General features: G+C 48.8%; 1 protein-coding gene and 1 long non-coding RNA gene across 4 annotated transcripts in view; one reads left to right on the forward strand and one right to left on the reverse strand.

Moving 5' to 3' along the window:
- Window positions 1-733: 733 nt before the first annotated feature.
- LOC128797386 (uncharacterized) lies at window positions 734-2,812 on the forward strand. Of its 2 annotated transcripts, XR_008434109.1 has the most exons (5): window positions 734-844; window positions 955-1,174; window positions 1,451-1,741; window positions 1,868-1,890; window positions 2,728-2,812. It is a non-coding gene; the product is annotated as an uncharacterized LOC128797386 (long non-coding RNA). The 2 variants fall into 2 exon arrangements; XR_008434110.1 differs by lacking the exon at window positions 1,868-1,890.
- The window catches only part of MMP17 (matrix metallopeptidase 17), a 49,662-nt gene continuing 32,710 nt past the window's right edge, over window positions 1,998-18,949 (reverse strand). For both annotated transcript variants that reach the window (XM_053959866.1, XM_053959867.1), the window contains exons 4-10: window positions 13,776-14,059; window positions 10,868-11,044; window positions 10,636-10,735; window positions 9,130-9,212; window positions 6,622-6,774; window positions 4,204-4,461; window positions 1,998-3,115 (exon numbers count right to left, since the gene is read on the reverse strand). In XM_053959866.1, coding sequence (XP_053815841.1) covers window positions 2,790-3,115; window positions 4,204-4,461; window positions 6,622-6,774; window positions 9,130-9,212; window positions 10,636-10,735; window positions 10,868-11,044; window positions 13,776-14,059 — 1,381 coding nt within the window. In that variant the 3' untranslated portion in view covers window positions 1,998-2,789. The remainder of the gene's footprint in view (window positions 3,116-4,203; window positions 4,462-6,621; window positions 6,775-9,129; window positions 9,213-10,635; window positions 10,736-10,867; window positions 11,045-13,775; window positions 14,060-18,949) is intronic.

Consider the following 18,949-nt stretch of genomic DNA (forward strand, 5'->3'; position numbering starts at 1 on the left):
GCTGCTTAGGGTTGGGGTGAGGGCTACTGCTGTACCCTAACCCTTCCTGGTACCCTGTGTCCTGTCCTTTGTACCCCTAACCCTCAGGGTCAGCTCTCCACCTGTCAAGCCCCCCCATCTTTGCCCCTCAGCCCGCAATGTCTGTGTGTCACCCCAAGCCCCCCGACACTGTCCCGTGGACCCCTAACCTCCACTGTGCACTCTCCACCTGGGTAGGGTGGTTTTAGGGTGAGGTTAAGGGTGCTGTGAGGGCTGGTTCACCGGTCACCCTCAGGCACCCCCCACTTTGTCCCTCAAGGCAGCCCCTGCCTCTCAGCCTCCTTGTGTCACCCTCAAGTTCCCACCGCAGCCTCTCAGCGTCTCTGTGCCACCCTGGAGCCCCCCTTTTTAACTCCTAAAGACCCCTTCTGCCTCTCAGGTGCCCCCACGTCCTCTGTCACCCTCCAGCCCCCTCCCCTCAGCCCCAGGTGCCTTTGTGACACCGCGCAGCCCACAGACGCCGTCCCTGCCTGTTTCCTTTGGGTGTTGTCCTGCTGCGAGGGCCGCACTATCCCCACGAGTCCGGGCTCCCATGTCCTGCTGCAGGGAGTCACACCTGGGGGATGGGAGGAGTGAGGGATGGGGCAGGGGCGGGATGGGGAGGGGTGAAGGGTGGAGAGAGGGATGGGGCAGGGAAATTCGAGTAGGGGTGAGGGGCAGAGAAGAGGGCACGGCAGAAGAGGGCTGAGGGGAGGACATAGAGGTTAGGAGCGGGCACCCCATATCTCCCAGATCACATTTAGAAACCCTTCAGCAAAAATGCTGGAAAAGCAAAGCTGGTGACCTGGAGCTCCAGAGGATTGAGGTAAACATGGGGAACGAGCAGACAGTGAACAGCTTCCACTGCTTTTCGTTCCAGCTGCTACTGCAAGTGCAGCTTCCCTGCAATCTCATGTCCAGTGTGTCTCTTCCAAGCTCAACAGATGAACAAACAAGTACTTCAGGACTGGAGAGAGGGCGTCTTCTGCTACCTGGCTGCAGTTCCAAGAGGAATCTGTAACGTGCTGCTGCTTAGACTAAAAGACTAAAAGCTGTGTCTTCGTGACCAAAGAGAAAGAAATGCAATGGGAATCAATCGGAGGAACCTCACATCTCTCACAGCCCAGCAGCCTCTGCTTGGCCCGACTGACAAGAGGTGGGACGGGGAGCTGCTCTGAACAACAGAGGCAGCTTCACTCAGCAGAGGGAGCTGCTATGCCTGAGATTTTTTTGCTTGTATGTTTTTAAAGGCTATTTAGTGGTTTAATGGAATGCTTCATTGACTCATGACCCATAAAATCATGTTGTAGCACACCTGTGAGTGCGTGGGACTATTTAAAAATCCAAATAGCAGAGGGGGAACTCAAGGTGAGCCCCTTTTTCTGTCAGGATGCAACTGTGTAACTTTTTTGCCTTTCCCGCTGTGCCACAGAGAGCTTTGTGTTACACCTGGCACCAGGGCCACTGGAGCAGCCTTGGGTCCCGCAGTGACACTGTCTGCTCCATGTCTCCCTGAGAAGCTGGCTTCGGCACGGCAGAAAAAGACACTTGTGAAAAAGACAGAGAAGAAGACTGTGTCCCAGCGGCCTCTGCCCATGACAACAGCACCCTGACAACAGCAGACTTGAGGACCCTGGCTTCTTTGACATCTCATCCAAGTTCTCGCTCACTATTTTCAAGGAGACTCAGATGCCCAAATCATACCACAGAAAATTGATAAACGGTGAGGAATAAACCCAAACAGGAACATCCTAATGCAATGCTTGACCTTGGCTTCTGCCACTACAAATTTCTGTCAGAGGCATCAAAAAGAATTTGAGCTGACCGCACAGTGTCTTCTCTGCTCCAGCCCATCCTCTGCAGCACAGCCAGGTATGGCAGAGTCACAAAAAAAAATGCAATACATCTTGATTCCTCCCAAAACATATGCCAGCCTGACACAGGAATTCTGTGAGACCAGGAGTTTGTGTGCACAAGATTAGTCTGGGGCAGTGGCTGTAACTGCATCTCACTTGGCTGCACTGCTCCTCATCCAGAGGTGAGGCTGCTAAGAGCCTCAGCAGACAGTACCTTGCTGCAGGTATCAGGCTTGATGTGGCACAGGACCGGGAGATCTCCATGTAGGCGGCCAAGGTTTATTAGAGAAATTGTTAAATTACAATGACTCGTATACAAAGATAAGCTGCAGCGCCTTCTGAAATGCAAAGGTGTTTCTGACCCATAGAAACTGATACAGGTTACCCAGACACCAGTGACTACAGCAGGCTTGACAGTAAATAATGATCACCTTGCAGTTAATCTTAGTGGAGTCACAGTTTCTTCTACCTAGTACATCCAATGGGATGTGTACATTGTGTCAGCACATAACTACTACCTCCTGCTGGCTGCCTTTCTGTCGCCATCTATCTCAGCAGCATCTGTTCTGTCCCTGCTCCATCCCGGGAGCTCTCCCCTCCCTCGTTTGCTGCGTTTAAACATCCAGAGCAACACACCTCTATGAAGTATTTCTAAATTCAACATGAGGCTGCTCTCATCTTTAACTGGATGGGGGAATAAGAAGATACAGAACTCAACTCTGTTATTAGACCTTTAAACTAAACTTAAGAAGAAAGAAAATTCCAAAACAAAAGCACTGTTCATTTCTCATGGAGAATTCAAAACCTTCACTGGCATGTTCCTAGGAATGTTTTTTTTTTCTGCTTGCAACAGTTAGCAATCGTGGAGCTGTATCCCGGAGCACCATGGTGTTGTCCTGCCGGCGAGATGAGCCGTCAGAGGGCCACACAGACCAGTGCTGCTGTCCACACAGCCAGCACGGGGCTGGCAGTCAGTCTGGGTATGGCGTGAGGGTCCAGGGATGGGGTGCCTGAGGTGCAGGAGCAGACCTCGTAGCCGTTCTTCGAGCGGCTCTCATCGTGCTGTCCCGGCCTGGAGTGTACCCCAGTCCTGCTGCTCCCAGCTGCCGCGGGGGCGTCGGCCTGCATGTCACTGCACACCAGCCAGTCCCTGGCGATGGACTGTGGGTACCCAGGCTGCACCTCCAGCTCACTGTCCAGCACCTTCCAGTACTCCTTGCCCTTGAAGAAGTAACTTGCACCTGCAAAGAGACCAAAACCCAAACACGAGGTGAGTGGCAGTGGATGCCGTCCCAGAGGAAGGTCAAAGGAGCACTTGGAGCACCAGAGGAGCGTTCCCACCCCAGCTGAGGCACAGGGAGCGGAGGTGCATGAGATATCACCGCTTGTTGTCAATATCCCCTCTTGCTGCAGGAGGGGTGCTCCAGAAGGGAAGGTAATGCAGTGCCTGCCCAGGATCTCTCACATCAGCCAGGAGCCATGACTCTCCTTTTTGTAATAGGGCATGGTAAAGCTGGAGACACCACTATCCATTAATGACTTGGGGTGTGTGCTGCTGACCCTGGGCTCAGAAAAATAACCTGAGCCTGACAGGACCCTGAGAACCTCCTGCTCTCAGGTGTGCATTTTCCACTGTGAACTGGGAGGCTGTGAATTCTCTAAGCAGGCCCCATGCTCAGGAGGACTCCTGCCTATGAGAATGTCACTCTCAATAGCTTTGGAAATTCAGCTTGAAAAGTTTCTGGAAGTGGCCTTCCCCTCTGCCTGGTTTAATGGTTGCTATTACACTGTTAGGTCGCCAGTAAATAAACCCTGGAATTGCCACTTTGTTGTGAGTGAATAGCTGATTGTAAATATCTCATGTGACAAAATTTTTGTGGTCTTTTCAGGGGAAAGAAACCACCGAGAAATCTCATCAGAAAATAAGTTGTAACTCTGGGAAAACATCTTTAAAAGTATTTTCTGTCTGCACCCTCATATATGCTGCTAAAAATCCAATGACAACAAGACCAATGAGGAACAAATCAGCCCATACTAGGAAAAAATCACTGCAAAACAGTGACATCACACATCAACTGTGTTCTTTTAATAAAGTGCAATAATTATCCGCCCACGATATTTTTGTTGCCTGTTTAAAATTACAAACTCCTCTAGTGAGCGGTATGGGGAGCTCTGGCTGGAATCACACCTCTCTCTTCAGCTTCCAGTCACCAGGAACATGTCATCAGGGGCTCAGCGTTTGTGTTGGCACGCAGGGTAGAAGGGGCTACAGCCCAACAGAGCACTGATTTTCTTTGCTGTGCTTTTTTAAACTGCCATACGCACTCACCGTCTGACCACCTCATGGCGTCATCTAAAGGGCTGGGTATTCCCTTCCACGGGATGGCCTCTGAAGGATAGCCGGGATCCATCCTCCGCTCGTGGTCATCATAGCGCCAGTAGAGATTGTCCTTAAAGAAATAAGTCTTGTCATTGTGAGCCCAGGAGAAAGCAGCGTCGATTCCTCTCAGGGGCAGGCCAAAGTCTGAAATGGGCCGTGGGTACCCTTCCTCCACATTGTTGTCTTTGAAGACCCAATATCTGTCTCCTGTAGAATGGAAACAAGCACAGAATAAAACCACATTTGTTTCACAGCCTAAACCAGTATTTCCCCAGAGATGAGCTGAGCTAATGTTTTGTTATCTACTGTGGTGACAAAGCCTCAGGGTTGAGCTCTGGGCATTTAAGGATGGGAATAGGAAGGGGTCAGCCCATGGGGGAACCTCTGTCTTTGAATAGCTGCTTCTTTGTGTCAGGCTGTCCATGGCCATAGCCCCACTTTGCTGCTGAAAGCATGACCGTCCCCAGGACACAAACACACTGACAGTGTCAGGACAGCTGTTACTTTTATGTATTTGATGGAAGCATTTGGATTTCTGCCTGATATCCAAAGAAACAAAGCAGCTTTTATGGGCAAACTGGGCACTTTCTGCAGGCTATTTGGCTCCTGAGAAGCCAAGTGTCGTCCACTTTGGAAGAGAACTCACCACTTTCTAGGGCCAGATGGGCCAAAAAACCTGTGCATTATGAGGATGCACAGGGACTGGATACATCCCATATGAGCAGCTCACTGCTCTTCAAGGGTCTTACACAGCTGCTCCCTCGGCCTGACCTTGGGCAGGAGAGAGCAAGCAAAAGAACCCAGATGTCTCAATTTCTTCATAGTTCTCTAATGACTTGGACAGTCTTTCTTCTTTTACAACACCTATTTGGGAACCTGCAGTGCCCTTTTGGGTATTGCATAGCCTATTTTAAGGATCAGAGTTTTTCCTCCCTTAGTTTTCTAGAATATCTGAAGAGGCCCTTAAAGGCATGCCCATGTATCAGCAGCAGGACCTTAGAGACCAAGGTAATTTGTGTTCTTTGGTTTCTGTCCAGGGATCAATGAAATAGCACTGGAGGGAGAGAATGAGCGGTATTTTATAGCTGGAAAGAAAATTCTGAGTTTATATTGGGAGCTAGGCAGGACTAACACAGAGAGTGCATGTCTTGGAACAAGATCCCAGCCGTGGCACATCTGGAATTCCAGCCTCCTGAGCAGCTGGGAGGAGCCCCTGGACCTGGCTCCTGGTCGGTTGTCTGTTCATCCCCAGCAGGGTGAGAAGGGAGGGAGGGAAGGAAGTGACTGGAGGACCGCTGTGGTCTGCAGATCTGACAGGGAGGGTCTAGACCCAGGCATAAGGGGTGGTACGCTCCTTAAGCTGGCCCCATTACCTCTGGGAAAGCAGGGCAGGGCAGACTGCCTGAGGCAGCTGGACACACATGGCAAAGCCTTCCATATCCTGCTCCATGGAGAGATGTGGGGCTCAGTGTGGCTCTGCGGGGCTCAGTGTGCCGGCAGTCCAGGAGGGCATCAGCTGCACTCGGAAAGGCCTTCTGAAAGCATATGGGCTTCTGAAAGCCCATAGCATGGCGTGGGACATGAGCCATCTCTCTGGCCTGGCTGGGGGAACTGAAAGCAAATTATTGCTTCCAGAAGTGCTTGGCTCAGCACTTCTGAAACCAATAATTGCACCGTGTTTCAAGCAGGACGGTCGAGAGACAAAAAGCAATTTCCAAACAGGAAGAATGGAGGGCTGGGATGTGTTTAGCACTTCAAGCGCACAACCTTGGTGAAACAAGAGTCAGTGCTTGCCAGGGTCTTGGGTGACATTGAGTGCATGGGTGGCATCTAACCAGCACAGGTGGATGGTCTGTGGGGGACTCGGACATTTGTATAGAAACAGAGAGCTAACCTGTTCCTCCAGCTCTTCTGAAATAAAAGCTTGCTGGTGTTTTTAAATAAAATAAGAGAATTATACTACTAATTTTAATTTAAAAACCCACAGTAACAGAAATATAATTATTAAAACTGAAGGTCTTCCGTTTCATTTTTATTTCCTCTCTTTTTCTTTTCTCAGCAACAAATACTAAAAAGAGAAAAGGTCAAAGGAGGAACACACTACCTATGAGTGTGCGTAGGTTCCTGCTTGTGTTTCATTCTTGAAAAGCTCAGATTTTTGTTACATTTGTCTGAACTTTATCTTCAATGACATTTCCCTCATTTTCTGGGGAATGTGACCGTTACCTTTTGCTTGCCCTCCCTGCCAGCTCATTTCTCCTCATGGACAACAGGATTCAGACCAGCACTTGAGATGCTTAACATGTGGCACCGGTGTCTCCTGCCTAGCACCACATTCTATACCTCCAGCATCATGTTTGCTCTCACCTTTGAAGAAGACAATCTTGTGGTCGCTGGTTCTCTCGTAGACTGCGTCCAGGCTGTCCAGGTTGAGTGGCAAGCCCCGCCAGAAACGGTGAATCTGAGCCGGCTGGAGGGAGACCAAGTGCTTATTGCGAGTCAGTCTCCAGAAGTACTTGCCTGGAGGGACAGACTGGACATTATTGAACCACACTCAACCCACCTTCCCTGGGGGGTGAGTGCTGGGTGGGTGGCAGCAGCAGGAAGCAAAGCATGTGAGATGGGGAGCCGTGATTTAGAGCCATCCTGCTTTCCAGCAGCAGCTGCGACTGCTTTCTATTTCTGGCAGCCATTAGAAGAAATCCCTTTCTTTTTTGGATTAAAGTAATCCTCTGGACATTGCGCTGGAGCTGTTATACTCCTGGCCACAGTGTGAGGCTGTGCCGCTGAGCCGGGGCAGGAGAGAGGAGCCTTTCGTCCCCTCCCTCCCTTCTCTGCTTGGGACCTCCTGCGAGCTGGTGGGACCAGGCACCAACAGCCTTAAGCAAGAGCTTCCAAAAAAACATCCCTGTTCCTCCTCTCCTGGAGCAGCCACAGCTTCCTGCACACAGGATGACCAGCTGCTTTCATGTTTCGAAATGTCTAGGATGTTACAATGAAACACAGAAATACCAGACGGGTTGTTCTGTAATGAAGAAAAGGAGTGAGAAAATAAAGGAGGAGGAAAACATCTGAATAGATCTGGAAGGTTTGAGGTGGGGAAGGAAGCAGTTAAGGACTTTGGTGCCATCTAGAGGTGCTGGATACTAAGCAGAGACTGCAGTCCTGTGCAGCTTCCAGGATGAATGTACTGGTGGTGCCAGCAAATGCACTTCAACACCTGCAGCAGCACTGCCCCAGCTAGTATTTTGGATAGTGTAAAAGAAAACCGATTTATCCTTTGTGGGAAGGACGACAAACTTTTTCCTGCTAAAAGAGACTTATATGGGATTTCCTGAGGAGTCTTAATGGTTTTCAGGGGCAACTCCAAACCCAGCTCTGTTGGCTCCGGGATTCTCAGCCTTTTTGCAGCACATTTCACGCTGTGTTTTCTCCAGAGAGCTCCACGGAGCGACGTGAGCCGGAGCAAGATGTTTGGGAGGCAACTCTCAACTTTGTCTTGTATTTGTTATTGCCCGTTAGAAATTATTGCACATTATTTGCATCTGGTCTTGCATGAATTTCTGAGGGGAGATAAGCAATAGAAACCAAAGATGCATCTTCAGATTTGAATGCCCCACACACTCAGTTCTTTCTCCAGAGAGGGCAGATTGTGACACCAGCTTTTAAAACTTTATGGAAATTGCGTCTTAGCCTAATAATGCAGGACGCAAAACTCTAACACTTTAACATCTGCAGAGAGGGAGTTTTATTCTAATTATAAGGATTTATATCATATTCTCGTTCTTGTGCTTGGTTCGGGGGGCAACAATGGGGGCTGCAAGTAAAGTGTCTGGACCCAGTAAAGGGTCTGGAGGCAGACATGCAGCTGGCATCCACTGACCCTGTGCTCTTTACATCTGCTTTTTGGCCTGCAAAAAATATATCCAAAAATAGACACCGAGATGGATTTCTCTTTACTTCATCAATTCTTCCCCTCCGAGGGACAGACAGCCATTTATCCTGACACCAGTTCCTGTCTTTGAGTTTCCCTTCTTCACTGTGGCTTTTTGGAGCTGGCATCTGAACAAATAATGTTGTGGAACAGTCTCCATATTGTACTTCCCTCAGGGCACAGGCAACACCAAATTCTGTGGAGCCCTTTTGCTGTTCTTGCCTGTGACCCAAGGCTCACGCTGTGATACCCCAGATGCCGGGATGCCATTGCTCATCCCTGGAGAAAATGCTTCTGCTTACCTGGTGGATGGCTTTGGGGTGGCCAAATAGTGGCCAGGGATGCAAGGAAACACCCATGGGCATTTTTACATCTTGAAAGATGAGAAAGCAAGCCCAGAGAGTCCAGCCTAGACAGGCTCTGCTCAGCTGAGAAGGCACCGATGGGATCCTCATCAACAGCTGGGCATCCCGGGAACACAGTGCAAGCAAGTGTTCACTGGCACAAAACCAGATGGTCCTCAATTGTGTACAGACTGACTTTGAGAGATGTACGGAAAGAAGAATTAGAGAAGGTGAAGCATGGGAGGAAAGGAAGGCTGGAGGTATCCAGGAAGAAAGCAGTGGAGTGTTGTTGCTGCTCTGCTCAACCTTGGTTCGACCTTGATTTTGACTTTTTGGTAGCACAAATATCAGATTTTAGTTCTTCACCGGGCAGTCCAGTGCAACGGATCAGAGTAAAAACTGCTGTGCTGGATTGGCACCAGTCTGGCCACACACTCAGGTATGTGAGATGCCTCCCTGGGTCTCTGGGAACAGCCCACAAACGCCAGACAGCTCATCCTCACCACCCACTCCAGCCCGTCCCACACTGTGCTGCCTCTGGTGCTGCCACATCAAAGCCACCACAGGGTGGCACAGGCACAGACCCCTGGTGCTCACCTTTGAAGAAGAAAGCCTCTCCCCGGATCTGGGCCACTGCATCGAAGTGCGTGTTACACCTGTTGGGCATGTCCCGCCTGAGCCTGTGGAGAGATGCCCAGGTGAGCCCAGGCAGACAGTGAGGGGCTGTGTCCCCTCCAATGCCTCCTATCCCACGGATTGATTCACCCCTGCTCCTGGAGACTACAGGCTGTGCCCATCTGTCACTCCTCATGCTCAAGCCCAGCCACGTGCACAAGGATTTCCAAGGCGAGCTCAGGCAAACCTCGGCCTGAAGACAGCTTGGGCTGACAACCCTGAGCCACTGGACGCCATTGCTGGGAGTCGAGCGAGGACATGCTCTACATCCACCAGCTCGTGTAGCTGGTGAGGGCTGAGCTGGCTTCCCATTCCCGGTGGCACAGCGTGGCTTGGCCAGCTGCCCCAGGACAGCAGGACATGGAGAACAGCCAAGCAGCCTCTTGCTCCAGCAGCTCAGGATGCTGCTGCTCCAGGGCTGAGCTCCAAAGTGCCAGTGAGAGGTGACAGAGATGCAAAGCAGAAAGCAGCTGAGCTTAAACAGAGGACCTAGAGGAGCCATGTGACATCTAGTGAAATCTACCTGGTGAAAGCCACCTGGCAAGTGGCAGCTGAGATACTGAGCTGCTTTAACAAGGTGGGTGGGGAAGGCACAGAGTATGAAGGACTGAGAGAGCCACATCTGACCGATGTGGAGGCAAACCCCATCCACTCTCCTAGCATACAAGGCAGAAACAAGGGGATGGCATGAGCAAGTTTCCTGCTGCTCTTGCTGCTAGTATGAGGTGGTGGCCTCTTACAACAGCAGGGAGAAAGGCTCTCGTATATCTAGGTCCAAACACGGCCATAAGGAGCCTGGTGGACAAGCGCCTTTAGGAGCTATGAGCGGAGAAACGTAACTAATGGCATTCAGCATGTTCAAACAAAAGGAGCACGAGGTGAAGGTGACCTGCTCTATCTCTGCCACTCTCAACTGGGGCGCTTTTGGTGTCTGGCAAAAACGTGTGTGACCATTACCTCCTGCCTTTTTGTTCTGTGTCCCTTCTTCTCTTATCTGTCCTGCTGTCTTGGTCAACATTTATTAATGATCTATGTCCTGTACTTCCCTTAATGAGGCCATGCTGGTTGCTTGATGACACTCAGTGTAAGCAGCCCTTTGCCAATGCTAACCTGCATTGGAGTCAGGCTATTGGTCCACTTGTTCCAATATTCACTCCCTCAGGTACATTAGGCAGCTGCTCACTGTGGAACAATTTAGGTAAGTTATGCTTGTGCAATTCAGGATACTGCTGAGGAAGTTCATTTAAAATTCCAGCAAGGATGAATTTACCTAAGGGTGATGGTGACAACTTTCCACTAATATAAGTAAAAAATTTGACTTTTTCCTCCAGAGAGGAACACCAAAGCCAGAGCGAGCAGGCAAGATATGGATGAAGCAGAGCTTCACTACTACACATCCTTTGCAGGAAAGGAAGAAATTTGACTTACGGGACAGTGGAGCGGTTCTCTGGCAGCTCCGGCAGGATTGGATGGTCATCTGTTTTGCTTACTTCAGGTTTGGCTGTGGGGGACACAGATTCCCTGACTCCTGTGTAGAAAAGAAGCAATAATGGGGAACACCATCCTCCCTACCAGCTCCACTCACCACAGAAAACAGCTATTCCAGTGCATCCTACCATGGCAGGAACAGACTGTAGCCACATGAGGGACACAAACTTACCATAGAGTTGCCAGATCCGGACTTTGTCCTCGTAAGGCAGGTCATACTTTAGAGGATCCCCCACTGGACCTTGGTAGTAGGGTCTCATGATAGACTCTATGGTAGAGATGTGGGTCAAGCCGATGGCATGGCCAAACTCATGGACAGCTACAGCAAAAAGGTCCATCCCATGAGTGTCTGGAGATAAGGATAAAATTGAAATAAAAGTCACTAAGTGCTGAAAGTAATTGGAGGATTTGGGTGGGCTGCAGGGGCAGTAAGAGAAACTCTAGGTTTATGTTGAATAAACTGGAAAGAAGAGCTTTGGAATAGGTAAAGTTTGAAAAAGACATTTTTTTCCCAGTTAGAGACTGGGGTGGATCATATGAAAAGGGAAAGCAAGCCAGACTTCAGCCTACACCAGCCTAGGTATCACCCCTCTTATTTCCAGATCGCTGTCGGCACCTGAGAAAAAGCTGGATAAAGGGCTGAGACAGCAACCACGTCACAACCGTCTGCTGAGCGGCGCTGCTGAAGCTGGGCCAGAGCAGTCACTCCCTGCGTCTCGTGCCTGCTGCAGCTGCTGACACAGCCTTTGCATTGCCCAGAATACCAAATTTCTGCAGCCACCAGCCAGGAGCTCGTCACATCCTGTGACAATGAGCCAAGCCATGTGCCGAGGAGCTGGGGAGTGCCGTCAGTGCGGCGCTCTGCGGGTCTGAACTCTTCAATGACCTGAACAAGAGAGAGTTCCCCTGGGAGTTTTCTGCTTTTAACCCCCTGTGTTCTCAGAGGCACGTCCATGTCTTCAGTGGTCACACCAGGTGTCAATATTCAAATCTGAGCACTGATTGGTTTGACCCCAACTTCCTGAAAAAACTCACTTCCTTATCAACCCACAACAATTCTCTTTCCCCAAATTTCCTTATTTGCAATCCAAGCCCCAGTGCCTCACACCACACCCACATACAGACCAATCCTATCCTCTCCAGAGCCTGAGACACTCATGTAAGGGGTTAATGCTCATTTCCATACACCACTGCTACCAAAGCAAAGGAGGAGCTGCTCCCAGGAGCTGTATGGGACTGAGCCTGCTTGATGCATTCCCACTGCCCAACTCCAGACAGGCTGGGCCACACGTCCATACAATTTTTCTGCCCCTCTCTGCACAGCAATGTCCTGCAGAGCAATACTAGGGGGCAGTAGTGATTTTAAGTGTGTTTCTTATAAAGATCATGATGTCAAGTATTGTAATAGAGAAGCAGTGAGGTTGGAAAGATCCCTGTGGAGATCAGGGGAGCGTCACATTCCCTGGGAATGATTGGAGAGGAAAGAGGTGGCTTCTTTGCCATCTGAGGTAGCTACTTTTTTGCACAAAAGTAGCTATGGCTGATCCTGCCCAGTCCTTAGCGGTCCTCACCAGGCTCAGGGTGCTGGAGCATGGAGATAGCCTTTGCTGAATTTTGCCTTTTCCTTCATGACTATTATTTACAGTGTCTGTAACTGGGCGAAATTTTTATAACCTGTGCTGTTTTCCCTGGCACTAAGAGAGAACAAGACATATGCTCTCTGACATTTTAATGCCAGACTGACAACCTTGGGGATATTTTTATATCACCTACCAAGTTGTTGTTTTTGAATCAGTAGAGAGAACGAAATAAATAAAAGATGAAGCTCGGATAGCTCCAAGATCTTCAAAAGAGAGGGCAGCTTTTCGCTGGCAGGCTCATCCCCTCATCCCTTGGTGGAGCTTGGAGGGGCACTCCCTGCGGGAGCGCTGGCTCTGAGCTCCTTCACTGGAGTTTGTTTCACAATGAGCACTCCCAACCGCTAGCTGCAAAACTGACTCAATCGCTAACACATTTGCTGTGGCAAGCTACTGACCAAAGTGCTTGCCTCTGCCCTGTACATCTGCAGATCAAAACCACTGCTTTTTTTTTTTTTCCCTTCCTGATAAGAGCCATCAGTTGGGGCTGGAAACATGAAACAAGGAGTAGGGGTAATTCTCAAGGATCAGCCTGTCTGGACCTTTAACCTTCATCTCAAGACCTCCTCCAGCACCCCTGGTGAATGAACACTCTTGCCCATGAACATGCAGGGGGATGGATGCAGGTCAACCGGTGGGCAGGAAGAAGGTATTAGCTTGTTTCAGAGAAGACAGTTAGGTTTAAACAAAGTCATTAAGCTGAAGCAGCAAGATCCCACTAGGAGGCTGGTGGAGGAGGTGGCATGACAAGTAAATTAGCAGCTGGTGGCTGCAGAGAAGACATTCTGTCAAAACATGCCTGACACAAAGGCTGGGGACCTGATCCCCACAGATGGTTTTGCAGCTGAGGAACACTTGCCTCTTGTACTCCCTCTGCTAATTAAAATTCTGCTTTGGCCAGATGAGATAAAGATAAAAAAGAAAAGAATTGCAGCTTGTAACCATCCTGATGTTAGGTAATAGACAGGAGATAGCAGGAAAAAACTAGGCCTTTTTCCCAGCACAACAGAGAGCCCTTTATATGTAGGTCAGCTAACAGTATACTTTAAAAATAGGAAACGGGGACATGCGGCAGTGAAGGCACCCAAAAGATGTCGAAGTCAGAGAATACATTCTCCATCCAAGAGCTCCAGCAGCCGCATACCCAACTTGCAACCTTCCAGGTCTCAGAAGAGATGGAGACTGTTGGTTGGGCGATCGGGAGCTCTGGAATTGCTGGCAGGATAAGGAGACATTTGGAGATGCCATTGAGGCTTCCAGGAACATAAGAGTGTCCTCAACACTGCCTGGGTTGATTTTGCTAGCAAGAGGAATCAGATGACTTCAGGGATCCTGAAGTCTGGGGTGAAGGTGTGGCAGAGGCTAAACTGCTCCAGCCACCAGAGCAGAAGAGGGAAATTGTGAGCCCATGTGCTTGGCTGCAGCTCTCCCACCCTGACCTACCTGATGACCGGAAGGTCCAATATTCGTCATCGTCAAAATGAGTGTCCCCTGCTGTGTGATGGTCACCGGGGAAGAAAGCATGTGCCACCGTCCCACCAGGCCCATCAAAGGGATAGCCATCATTGTGATCTGCCTTGGAGAAGTCTATCTGGATGTCAGCATTGTTTCCGGCCACTTCATGGAAATTCAGCGGAGTGATGTCACTCCAGACCTTCAGGGCATAGTACATTAGGGCTCGGACAGTGTCGTGGCCCAGGTCGGACTCTTTTGGGAAGGTGCGAACTCTGAAACAAAGAGGGCAAAAAAGAGGATGGGTCAGTAGCATGAAAGATCTCCAAGAACAACCAGAACTGGATCTGCAGCTGCCTGGTGCCTCAGAGCCACAGTGAGGCCTTCAGAGCTTTTTGCATTTTTTGGGCTGAGCTGGAAGAAAAGTCGATGTTTCCTGTATAACCCAACTTTGAAAAAGAATTGCTAATATTGTTGATTTAATAAAGGAGACGAAAAGACAAAGATGCAACAAGGCACCTTGGCTTCTAAAGGAATATATTTAGATAATCCTTTGTTGACAATTTTCACAAAAATATACACGCTTTCCAAGCAAATGTACTGTTGATTGAGTAATTATTGACAAAAGCCTGTTCGGATGGATAACTTCTGGCCAGCTCTAACCCAGTAATAACAGGTGATACTTTCTTTTTCAAGTTGGACACACCAGCCAAAGTGTTTTCATCGTCTGACAGATTTTTCAAGGCTGAAGCAGCCATTATGACCACATCACTTACCCTGCTGCATAACATGGCTGTGACAGCATCACTTGGTACCACACCACTTCCCATCACCAATGGGCAGCGATGACCTGACTACACTTCCCGAGGTAATTACAAGCGTCAGAGTGTCACACCACTCAAGCCCTTCCCGAATAGCGATTTGAGTGCTGGGAGACAGCATGGATGTGAAAAGGGGAGTAGGAGCAACTTGCATGCTGAGGTTGGGAACGCATCCCACACCCTCAAGAGACAGGCAGCCCAAAGCAGACACCACCTTTGGGCTAGGGCAAAACTAGTCAGGGTTGAATCTCTGATAGAGCAAAAAAAAGACTGATGAAACTAAGCAGAAATCTCACTAACAGTTCCTCTGAAGCACTTGGGAAGCTCATCCTAGAGACAGTGGGAATGAGTGGGTGAATCAGGAAAAACACATCATAGCCAAATGAGAAAAAATCATTAATATCTTTGCCTTTGCTATCCCTTGACTCTTTGGGCAAAGAAAAACCTTATTGACTAATCTAAATGAGTTACATGCATGTAACACCAGATGATTGTAGGACTTCAAAGAAAACACATTTGTAAAGGAGACAGCACAGAGGTACAAACAGTATTAGCATGGGATTAGAAAAGACAATTTTCAGGCAATTTTTAATTCATAGAAGAGATTGTGTCCGGATATAATCCTCTACAGTACAGAGAAAAAGGCCACCTGGATCCCAGATATTCATTAACTAGCTGTCTTCATCTTTCATAACACTCCTTGGAACTGAGGTAAACCCTTTGCTGCTTTAATTTCTACTGAGTAAGTCATTATACATGTAACACACACCATATTTAGGCCAGGAATTATGACCTTTCTCCAGGATCATGGTGCCTAAGGCACAGAGTTACATTTAGGGACATTATCTGCTCTTTCCTCCCCAAGCCCTGCTCACCATGTGAGCTATTTTCCTTTCCTTTCCAGCTGTAGAATGAGGATAATAAATCAGATCTCCCTTGTACAAGGATGGTGGATAAAAAGCCCTGTCTAAAGAAGCAAATATTATTAATATTCATCCCAAGATCTGACTCCAGAAGCATTAGATTAAGGCAGAAACAGAATCAATACCTATTTTACTTCTAAAAAGTCCTACACCTCTGAGCTGATCCACATTTTATTCATATGCTGCAGGTGTAAGTGAAAAGTCCCTTATCCTTTATTCATTATCACTGTCATTTTTCAAGAGAATCCCATCAGGGTTTTTCAATTCAGCATCTGATTTGATTGCTGGAGCTCTGCTAATTGTTTTCAATGAGAGTAGGAAAAGACTATTATGCTGATAGGATGTTTGTTGGCCTTGCATCACGCAATTCCACTGAAAAGGAGGCACATTTCTAATAGCATGCAGATAAAAAAGCTTCCTCCTACCTTAAATTATTATTGGTAGTAGTAGTAGTGAATGGTGCTTAGGTTTCCAGCAAAGAGAAGCACTCCTTCTTCTTGGATGTAAATCCCTTCTGAGACTCCTCTTACAGAACTCGGATCTTGGGCAAAAGCTTGATGTGAGTAATTGGAGAGAAAGGTCTCTGCTCCAGACAGCCTCTGCCAGCTAGAGGGACGGTGATGAGGACTGAACTGCTCAGTCCCTCCAGCCACCCCACCAACACTGCCCTAAGCTGTAGGGTCAGTCACATCCCTCTGCAAATCACACTCCGGCACGTCCTGAGGAGTGTCCATCCCTGTGGCGGGTGGGGCTGCAGGAGGGAGCATCAGCCACAACACTGGAACTGGCAGCTGCCAAGCAGGATGTGGTGTTGAGAGACACAACTGGATACCAAGGAGAAAATCCCCCCTCTGTGTTTAGTGCTCAGCCAGGCAGCAGCATTGCCATGCAGACAAATGAATGCTGTCTCTCACACAGTGCTGCCAGTCCTTCACGTGTCCTCTGAGTCACCTCCTTTGCTTGACCCATCCCAAACAAACTTTGTATCTAGAAAGGTTAATAAGTAGAGACTAGAGAGGACTGATCTGCCTCTGTTTGCCATTGAGGGGCACCCACAGCTATTTTGATTTCTGGGTTCCTTATTGTTTTTTGTCCTCCAAAAGACAAAAGTGCAAGAGTATCAGTGATGGATGAGAAATCAATAGCTCATTAATGAAAGCACTCTTTCACTTTCCCAGCCCTGAAACCACAGACAAATAAAATAAATGCAGAGAACTACCAAACAAGGCAAGCTAAGGAGTGCTTGATAAACCCACACTGATTTTTCTTGGAAGAGGAAGGAAGAGGGGATAGTTGAAAGGGTAGATGCTTGCTGCCTTGGCAAAGGTGCTTTTCCAGCTGCCCAGAGCCATCTATGGCACAGCAGCTCTGATCCAGTGCTACCCCGGCAGTGCTGCAACACTGCCATTGTCTGCAGGAGGAAAGCAGCGGGTGTTGGAACCCTCCATCATCCCTCTCCCAGCACTTAGACTATCAGCAGAAATGTTCAGTTTTTTCATTCTCCTGCCCTTTATCACACATAGAACACCAAGTCACCCCCAAGCCACTGTGTCTCCACACACCTGCCTGCTCTCTGCCTCAGCTGCTTGGGAAATTTCCTATGGGGGTCTCAGTCGCCTGTGACAGGGGCATTACAATAACCTAAGGAAGCCTGACACTGACAGGAAGCCCAAGGGGGGCACCTGTCAGCCCCAGACACGGGGGACAAAGCAGTCTGGGCTTTGGATGGGAGGTCCCCATGGCAGGATGTCATCGATTAAAGGAGGAAAGCAGGAGGATCAGGACCATTGTGGGAATGGGAGCACAGAACTGGGGGTTGCAATGCCTTCCTCTTGACTGCCACCCCTCTACGCCTGAGTAAATCCACACCTGGGCTCAGGCACTGGCACCTCCCCTCGGGGGCTGGCTCAGGACACTCACAGCAATGGTGGGCACTGACTGACTGGTGTCACTGCTCCTCTGCCAGCGGGCTCTGCTCCCGCTCTGGCAGCCCATGGCCTGAGCATCAGTGTCAAAGACTGCAGCTCTGATGAGACGGCAGAAGGGAGTAGTCCTTAACTACAGACAGATGAAAGCCAGCTCAGTTCAGCACTGAAAGGAAAAAGCTGGGCAATTTTAAAAGCTGAGCTTCCGTGGCTCCCCCTTCCCCAGGGAGCTCAAAGCATGCAGAGACGGGGCATGGCCCTGCTGCTGCACTCCCCAGGACTGTGGGGAAACAGCAAGCACTGGGAAGAAATGGACATATACCAGCTATGAACTCCCCTTCTGTGGGGCATAACCAGAAGCAATAAAGCAAAATCAGCAAGTGAAAAACAAGGCTGCAAACATGAGGGGGAAGTGGCTGCGGGCAGCTCCGGCGCTGATGCCGGCAGAGGGCATCCACAGCACGCCACTCTCTCAGCAGCTGCCTTGGCACGTGGGGAGAGTGCAGGGAAAATAAAATAATAACAAAAACAATCCTGTGAAAAGAAAATTTATATGCTGTAATATCCTGGAAACTCTACATAGAGATGAGACACAGAAAACCATCTATTTGTGATGCAGTAATGGGATGTTACAAGGCTGTACTGTGAGCTGTGCAGGATGCAGCCTGTATTGTTTTGCTCCTTGGGCCCTCCAGTCCCACGGGTTGGTTGTACTCAAAGGTAAAAAGAAGAAACCTGAATGACCTGTATACCTATAAAATTTTGTTTGCCCAAAACTGCCTTCTCAATCAGTGCATGTGCCTGTTTTAAGGTCCTCCTTTCCTACAGTTCTGCTTACCTGCTTATTTCAGTCTTTCAATTGTTCACATTTTTCTTCAACTTTTAAATCCGTGCCAAAGTAGCATTTAGTTTTGTTTTCCCCATTTAAAATCTTCAAACAACGTGTAAAAGGTAAGCAACTAAAACTTTTATGTCTCTACTGGCCGACTTTCAGGGCAGTTTCAAAAAAAACAGCTTAATCTCAAGTGTTGGATATAAATACTACATTGGAGTTTCTGTAATGCTATAGCGTTCTGCTGGCTACAACCTACCATTGTAAAGTACAGGCCTTTCTTGGACAAAATACAAGATTTTTGAAAGGATCAAAGAATAAAAAGCAGAAATTACTTTGTCAGGAGATGGATTTCTTTTATGCCTTTTAAATATAATATTGTCTAACATATAATATTGTCTCAGACCTAAACCCCTTTTTATGGCAATCCTTGCTGCAGCATAAGTTTCCCAGGGGGTGGGAGGCGGGGTTATCCCAGGGCTGCATCCACCAGAACAGCCGGAGACCATTTCACCTCCACATTTCTCTCCAGCCTGGACTTGGGAATACTGTGTCAGCACATCCCAAGTCCTGCAGTGCCAGTCCCCTGACCGTGCTGCCCAGTCACGAGATGTCATTCAGGTTTGTCAGGAGCTGCTGGGGTCAGGCTGTGCACAAGCCACGC

Source organism: Vidua chalybeata, chromosome 18 (genome assembly GCF_026979565.1).
Source record: "Vidua chalybeata isolate OUT-0048 chromosome 18, bVidCha1 merged haplotype, whole genome shotgun sequence".
Taxonomy (NCBI): Eukaryota; Metazoa; Chordata; class Aves; order Passeriformes; family Viduidae; genus Vidua; species Vidua chalybeata.